Below are 8,554 nucleotides of genomic sequence, written 5' to 3' on the forward strand. Positions count from 1 at the left end.
TCTTCTTCCAAGTTTACGAAATCAAAGTTCTGCTACTATTATTTTTTGTTCGAAAAAATGGATCCAAACCAACTCAACTCTTTCTTCAATTATTTACAAAACTTTCCTCAAATTCTAAGTACCTAACAATCTCAAACCTCAAACTCTCAAGTTCCAAATCAAAACTTCACACTACCAAATTCATTTCAAAATCCAAATCCACAAAATATTTCTAATTTCAATTTTCAAGCTCCTTATAATAATCAATTTCTTATATTTCACAATGCTTGTCATTAATTATAGAATTTAATTATATTTTTTTTTGTATTAAATAATTTTATAAATTAGTATAACTCCGAATTATCTATTGTGTATTATTGTTATATATGAATTTATTTAATATTAATATCTTTTAATAGTAAATTATTTTTAAATTTAAATATTTAAATTACATTATTAAAAAAAATTAATTATATTAATTACAAATATTTTAATTAATTAATTAAATGAGACTACAACAAAAACTAAAATTAGTTCTTCCTAATGAAAAAAAGAAAAATATTTTGAGTTCCTATTTACTATTTATGACACAAAAACTTATGTAAGCAGGTGGACAATAAACAGTAATTAAGATAAGTTTCCTTGTGGAGATGGTCTTATATTTTCTCGATGTTTTCTCGACTTGAGCCAATCTGAACCATCCCCGCCATAAATACTTGTGAGAAAGAGTAAGGAAAATACAAAGACACGTAGCATTCTTACCTCACATGCCAGCATATCAGGGATTCTGCGCGCGCTCTCTTCCATTGCTTCCCCTTCACCACTCAACCAGCTCCGCCGAGCGACTCAATAATGGACCCTCCGATTCGTGACTCGGAGTCCAACCCTAAACTCCTCTCTGAAAACAAAGACGTCGTCTTCATCGACACCAACCTCGACACTCACTTGGCCGTCCTCGTCTCCGATCACGATACCGTCTCCGACCTCAAAGGTCTTCCTTTCACACTTTTACTTTCTCTTTCTTCATTCTTCAGAGATTTTTTATTTTTCAAATGCAGACTTTGTTTTCCCTCTCCAGTACAGTGTTCTGAATGTTTATGACTTTGTGCAGCTGCTACGACGTTCTGCATTAGCACCCTCAATGTTTCAGAAAATAGCAAGCTTCGTTTTCTAGGTTGTGTGTCCCCAAAGATGCTTGCTTTGTCTTTTTGTTTTTGTGTGTAGGAAACGAACTAAAATAAGTGCGTCTAGAAGTTTGGAACTGCAAAAAAAAAAGAACAATCAGCCGTCTCGTTCATTGTTTTAATCTTCAAATACCAAAAAAAAAAAAAAAGAGAGAGAGAGAATGCTATAAGACCGGTTTAGTAGTTTTTTTTTTATCGGAAAATGCTTTCAGCCCTAATTATATATATATTTAGAGTACAACTGTTCCTATAAGTACAATGCATGTTTTGGTTTTATTGTTCCTTGGATTATGCACATTGAATAGTTTTGGGAAATTCTGTATCGCCCAATTTTGAGAGTAGCCATGGCGTGCTGCATGAGGTGTTCCAAAAAGGATTAAGATATGCTGCGGTGTCGCTGCTGCTATTGTGATTTTGTTGGTGGTGATCCTGGTGATCTTGATCTTCACTGTCTTCAAGCAGAAGGACCCTATCGTTACCTTGCAGTCGGTTAAGGTTAAAGAGGCGAGTTTGGTTATTTTCCCGATTGCGGCAATAAATGTGTCCTTGGGCATATTGCTCACGGTTGAGAAGCCCAACCATAGAAGCTTTAGTTACCACAACAGCACGGCTATCTTAATTATCGTGGGAAGCTTTTGGCTACTGCCCCATTGATGGTCTTGTCACGAGGACACACTTCCAGCTCAAATATCTCTGAACATCAGCACTACTTTGAATTTCTATGCAGATGACATAATGAAAGTTCTGGATTTAGTGGCTGATTTTGTTAAAGGTGTTATAAATTTTACTTCAACAACCACCTTGGAAGGGCGTGTCAAGGTGCTGAACCTCTTCAAGAAGAAAGCCACTAGTTCCTCCTTTGGTGATCTCTTTGTATTCGTACATGACAAGAGTGTTAATTCTACTTGTAAAATAGATGTCAAACTTTGACTAATATTGCGTCGAGGCAGACAGCTCAAGTATTGTATTGTTCAAGTAGTTAGTGTCTAAGCAACCCTTAGTTTCTATCCCCTTTGCAGTGGATTTGATATTGTCTGTGTGACTTTTTCTTTTAAGATTGTTTTTGAAACCTCAAGTGCATAAAGGCAGGCTTCTCTAGTATATGCTTCATAATCATTGTTATGTTTAAAATCTCTTAGCATTTATAACTCACTATTGTCTTCTCTAATATTCTTTTCTAATCATTGCTTAAATATGCACATAATTATTTCAGAGTTCTAACATTCTGTGTACATGGCATATGTGTGAATTTTATATGCAGAGCGAATTTCGTCAGGACACCAATCATGCTTTCCCAAACTTGGGCAGATACATATTCATGCAATGAAGGTATATTGTAGTTGATCTTGTTGACTCTCTTTTGCTATCCAAGCCATGGTCGTATTCCTATTCATTATAACATTATTTTGCTAATTTGCAGGTAAAGCGCAAAGGGTACTTTTATCACCTATCTGATTCCATGTTTGTAAAAAGTGCCTTCTATGGTTTCAAGAGCTGGTTTCTTAGTGTGGATGTTTCTCCATTGAGCAATCGTGGTCAAAATGATTGTTCTTCTGATTCTCCTAACCAGCTGGTACTTCTTGGCAATTCAGATAATGCCTTGACTGGTTTGATCAATGATGAGAAAGAAGAAGATGATTTTGTGAATGCATCTGATAAAGCTGTTAAGGATGATAACGTCGTTTGCGAAGATGAAATATCAAAATCTGTGTCTAGTGCAAAGGAAAAACAGATGAGTACAAGGAAAGAAGATGATACTGTGGAATATGATGCTTCTGTTTTTAGGCCAGGTAATGATACTGTTCAAAGGGAGATTGAGGTTATGGCAGACCCTTCATTAAATGCAACTAAAGAAGTAATCATTGAAAGTGAAGTTCTAAAGGAGCATCAGCACAATGAATTCAATGATAATAACGCGACAATTGGCATTGGTACTGAGTCAATGAAAGAGGCTACTGAACCTTTACGTGCTACAAATAAGAAGAAGAAAAGTAAGAGATCTTTGATTCATGATGCTGATATTATGGAGAAGAAAGGGAAGAAGAGATCGTCAAATTCTCATGAGACACGTTTGACTTCATTCAGGAAAGATGCAGAAGCATATCCTTCCAACATTCGAGGGGGTGTTGAAGATGATATTTATGAAGATGGTATAGTCTCTAAAGGTAATATACTACTCAAGGAACGGTTGAAACTTGAAAGTAGACATATTATACTTGTCTTCTTGGATGATAAACCTCGGTCATATTAATATGAATTTGATATGTACGTAATAATTAAAAAGCTATGCTGCGAGATTGGAAGGCTATGCTTTATGGAGGACTTTCCCTCTTTGTTTTGATTTTGTATAGAGGAACCCTTATCCCCAATTTGTATTATCCTTCTCATCTTATTGAATTTCTCTTTTACTTTTAATAAAAAAAAATCCAATAATTGAAATAAATAAATAAATAAATGTTAAATCTACTGATCCTTTATTATTTTTTTTTATCCTTGCTAGATAACAGCATGAGCAAACCTACGCTTGAAAAAATGGAGATTGGAACTGATGCATCCTTAGAAGGCATTCCATCTAAAGTAAAGAAGTCAGAAAAACACAACCGTTCGGATGTTGAAACAAAATTACAACCTTCGGGTGTAAAGGAGCCAAAGGAACCCAAGCAGTTGAATGAAGATAATTTGAATATTGTTCTTGACCAGTGCAATGAAAGTGAGGTTGGTCTGACTGATAGAGCTGAAGGAAGAAGAGAAGTATTACAAGATGATCCTAAGCCAATGCAGTTGGAAGAATGCACACCATCTGAACAGAATAATAACACTGAAGCAAATATCAAGGAATCAAATGTGACTCCGAAAGCTGTTTATATGAATGAGATGGGTGAACCTGTAAAATCTGAGAAAAAGAAGAGAAGGAAGAGAAAAGATATGGATTTGGACGAAAGAACAACTACAAAAGAAGAGTGCACACCATCTGAACAGAATAATACAGATGCAAATGTCGGTGAATTAAATGTGACTTCAAAAGTTGCTGTTTCAAAAGTTGTTGTGGTTGGACTCAGTGCAGTAGAAAAATCAGAGAAGAGGAAAAGAAAGACAAGAAAAAGATAAGGATTCAGATGTAGGAACGACGACAACTACAATATTTTGAGGTATTTATAATCTCTTACTAGGTTAAAATTAAAAAATCCTAAGCTCATAACATAAAGTCTAATTTAGTAACTAAATAAATAAAATCAAAATAAATCAAATTAAATTGAACATTCTAAAAATATAAAATAATTTTAAAAAAAATAATACTTGATCTCTTCGTATTACGAACATTTATTTTTTTTCTCTTCAAAAAGATTCGTCTTTAAATTTTGTAGTTAAGAACATAGTGCATGAAAAGAACAAATATATCTATCCCCTCAACCATTAGTGGCTCTTGGATTCCCCCCTCAGTGGGTACCTTTAAGATTAATTGTGATGCTAGCTATCCTGGCAGTGGTGCTCGAGTTGGTTTTGCTTGTGTTAGCAGAGATTGGAAGGGAAGGTGACAACGAGGCTGTCTGGGAACAATTGAGAGTCGTAGCATTTTGCAAGGAGAGTTGTTTGCTATTTGGAGATGCTTTCTTTTAGCATGGGACTCGGGACAAAGAGACATTATATGTGAGACAGACTGTGTGGAGGCTTTTACTATTGTCAATAATTTACAAGATTGCTCTGGGTTTACTGATTCTTTGGTGTTAAAAATTCGAGATATCATGTCTTGGAAATGGCGTGCTGATCTTCGGTTGATCTTGAGAGATGCAAATACAGTAGCAGACATCATGGCAAAGACTGCAATGAGGACTATTTCTCCCCAAGTGGAGCTTCCATTGCCTTGGAAGGAGTTTGAGAGTAGTATTCAGCGGGACTGCCTTTCTTAAGCAGTTTCTTGTTTTTTTTTTCTTTCTTAGTTTTTGTTTATTTTTCTTTTAAGTCACCAAAAAAAAATAAGAAAGATAATTTTTTTTAACTTTCTTTTTGTTTGCCTTTTTTTTCTCTTTGCATTGTATGCTTTTTTTTATTTTTTTAAATAATGAAATCAACAAGATCAACAAAAATAATAATAAAACACAAGGAAGACAAAGATGACAAGAACATAAAGAAGCACATGGGAGACAATGAATTTTTTTGGTTTTCTTTTTTATACTAGGAGAACAAATATAGATTGATGAGGATTAATCTAATATCTGAAATTTGATACCAAATGATAAGGAAGAAGAGGATAAACAAAAAGATAAGAATTTAAACTGAGTAAAAAGATATATTGAAATTGAAATAGAAACAAAAGAGATAGATTGAAATTGAATACAAAAAGAATCACTCTACTTTTTACTCATTTTCTTGACGCAACAAAAAAGGACTCCTCAACCTTTTACCCAATTTTCCGATGCAACAACAGAGAAACTCATTTAATCTCACTTGTCCAAATCATAGTTTTATCACGAAACTAAAAAGAGAGGTTTTCACACCTCTAATCAGTAAATGATGACTATAATATTTTATGAGGTATTTATAACCTCTTATTTGATTAAAATAAAGAAAATTCTAAACCCATAACATAAAACTCAATTTAGTAATTAAATAAATAAACAAAATCAAAATAAATCAAACTAAATTGAACATTCTAAAAATATAAAATAATTTTTAAATAACACTTGATCTCTTCATATCACGAACATTTGAAGCACGTATCAAAACATCATGTTGGTTCTAATATCTTCAAATTCCTCTCTACTAATTGTTATATCTTCTTCACCCGTACTGATTGTTGCATCTGTTTTTATGTGCGCATAAAGTTGGTAATATAGAATTAAAATAAGTGTCCTCGATGATTCTTGTGCCAATTTCACTCACTTAGAAATAGTGTTTTCCTGAAATTTGGAACTAATTATCTTGTTGAATAAAATTTGTTCAGATTCACATGGTGGAAAAAGACTGGAAAGTGGTGAACAAAATGACTTTAAAGGAAGGTAAGGTAGTGAATTGTATTTCTCCGGCTATAAGCAGCAACCTTTCTTTCTCGTTATTTTCCTTTTGTGTGGATTCTTGAATCTTGACACTCTAGTATTAAGTTTGACCGACTTTAAGCCGAACTTATAGTTGACAAAGAAGATTATGGATTTATGGTTATCATATTAACATAGAGCTACACTTTTGAGTATAATGCTGAAATCTAAAGGCATTTGATTGATTAATCAAATGATGCTGAGTAATCATGAAACAAAGAATAATAAGGGGCGTTTGTAAATAGCTGGCAAGATCATGCTGCTTAAAATTGTTAGCTTGAAATTATGAACTTCCACTCTTTCACATTATTTACATCATTGCAAACCATAGGTGTTTCACCTTAATTACCTAGGGTAAGACCCGCGTGTTGATCAAATATAAAAATTAGTTGGGACATACTCATTGATACTAATAGTTGTTATTTTTACTTTGAAAATTTTTTTATGCATACAAATCGATAGTATAGGGTAAAATACTGTTCTATTCCTTACTTTCAATAGCCTAAATAATCCTTTTTTTTTTTTTTAACTCATATTAGTAGATTCCACTTATACGTGAAAAGGCTATTATGTATGTGTATTTAAATAAAATTGGGAACACTATGTTATTGTTATGCATAAAACAATTATTAAATAATTAATACAAATAATTTTATTGTAATCACACGGGCAACGATTATTAACTATGTGACATTCATTTATATATTTAGATTTGAATCTAACTAACTTGGTGAATGATAAATGTGCTATTAAATAATCAAATAACAAATATAAAAGTTGCATTGATGTGTGTCATTTAATACCCCACCAATCGAGCTGAAGTGTACAGTAAAATTCTAATAAGTATATTATAAAATTTTTAGATAGTATAATTGACACATAACGAAACTATATTAATTAAATCACAATATTTCCTGTTTCCGTAACGGGGTAAGTATATCACCAATTATCACAGTGCTACTTTCGAATGCTTGAAGTGCAAAATTATCGTATACAGTATTTCAGCAACCCTTCTCTTATCTAATATGCCACTATGAAGAACAACTAAACTTTCGGCAGATATATACACATTAGTTACATTGTCTCATGTTTTGCATATATGCAATTTCAAATTAAAACTCCTTTGTTTTTGCAGGTCATGTACTTAATTTATCTTATTATATTTATGTATGATTTGTGTATTAAAAGATCAATATATATTTATTTAGTATACAAATAAATTAAGTGATTAATTTCTTTTGTTATATTAATATTTAATCTGATTAAAAAAATCTATATATAAATTGGCGTAGTTAATCTTTTTTAATATGTTAGTTTATACTAATTTGTATATTTTTAAGAAATTCTTTTTTCAATTGGTAAATGTTTGAAGCACATTTTAACTAAATTTATAAAAAAATAAATAGATAAATTTAGGGTTAAGTATGATTTTGGTCCTTAAGGTAAGGGTTAAAAATTTTTTTCGTCATCAAACTTTTTTTACTTACAAAATCGTCCCTAAAGTTTAACTTAATTTTAAAATCGTCCTTCGAACGAAAATATCTTTCCTATTTCTTTCCCAAAATCAACTAGATGCAGAACCAGAAGATGAAGCTGAAGCAGAAGCCGAAGCAACACCAATGAAATAACAACAACCATAAGCAGAAGAACAACAACAATGATAATAGAATCAGAAGAGCAACATCAGAAAATCATCATCATCATCATCGTCATCATCATCATAAAAACTCATAACTCATAACTCAGAACTCAAAAAAACAAGAATCTAGAACTCAGAAAAATAAGAAAACCATCATCATCATCATCATTGTTAAAACTCAGAACTATTAACAAAATTCAAAACTAAAATTCTTCCTCTTTTATTAACAAAACTCAGATGCAATTACAATATTCAGAAATTCCCAAATTCATCTTCAATTACAAGAACTAAAAATCTATAAATATAATTACCAAAAATCTCTCTGGAAACCCTTGTTGCAAATTTCGCACATGACCACCACCCAGAGGAAGAGACACTGCTGGAGGACGCGATGAACACGACGACCACCACCACCTCTTCGACGACGACGAGGAACACCAGGACGCGGGCCAGATGTGACGCAGCGAGGCGAGGGCGCAAGTCTCGGCGCTGTGAGGTCGAGGTGCGGCGAGACGAGGGCGAGGGCAAGGGCGAGGAGGAGGAGCAGAAACGGCGAGCGGCACGCGACGTCCACCCTCGCGGTGAGATCCAGCGGCAAGGACCGAACGACGAGGAGCAGGAGTGGCGATGGCGAGGAACAGTGGCGGTGGCCCTTCTCTTTTCCTTCCCCCTCTTCTTCCTTGAACCAACCCCCCTCCCCCAGCGTGATACCCTTCCCC

At 33.6% G+C, this 8,554-nt stretch overlaps 1 protein-coding gene across 3 annotated transcripts; it reads left to right on the forward strand.

The window, feature by feature from the left end:
- The first annotated feature begins 695 nt into the window (after nt 1-695).
- On the forward strand, nt 696-6,586 carry LOC107610165 (uncharacterized). 3 transcript variants are annotated; one of them, XM_088492622.1, is made up of 6 exons: nt 696-970; nt 1,091-1,153; nt 2,425-2,492; nt 2,584-3,328; nt 3,664-4,312; nt 6,106-6,586. In XM_088492622.1, the coding sequence occupies exons 1-5, from the start codon at nt 832-834 to the stop codon at nt 4,269-4,271; spliced, it is 1,623 nt and encodes a 540-aa protein (XP_088348748.1). In that variant the 5' UTR covers nt 696-831; the 3' UTR covers nt 4,272-4,312; nt 6,106-6,586. The 3 variants fall into 3 exon arrangements, with proteins under 3 accessions (XP_088348748.1, XP_088348747.1, XP_088348749.1); XM_088492621.1 differs by lacking the exon at nt 6,106-6,586 and adding an exon at nt 4,648-5,164; XM_088492623.1 differs by lacking the exons at nt 1,091-1,153; nt 6,106-6,586 and adding an exon at nt 4,648-5,164.
- The last annotated feature ends 1,968 nt before the right edge of the window (nt 6,587-8,554 follow it).

The sequence above is a fragment of the Arachis ipaensis genome, chromosome B7 (assembly GCF_059453495.1).
Source record: "Arachis ipaensis isolate K30076 ecotype BB chromosome B7, ASM5945349v1, whole genome shotgun sequence".
Lineage (NCBI taxonomy): Eukaryota > Viridiplantae > Streptophyta > Magnoliopsida > Fabales > Fabaceae > Arachis > Arachis ipaensis.

Coding starts and splice junctions, on each gene's coding strand:
- LOC107610165 (XM_088492622.1), top strand. CDS start 832: ATGGACCCTCCGATTCGTGACTCGGAGTCCAACCCTAAACTCCTCTCT. Junction 971..1,090: donor TACCGTCTCCGACCTCAAAG/GTCTTCCTTTCA, acceptor GACTTTGTGCAG/CTGCTACGACGTTCTGCATT. Junction 1,154..2,424: donor TAGCAAGCTTCGTTTTCTAG/GTTGTGTGTCCC, acceptor TTTTATATGCAG/AGCGAATTTCGTCAGGACAC.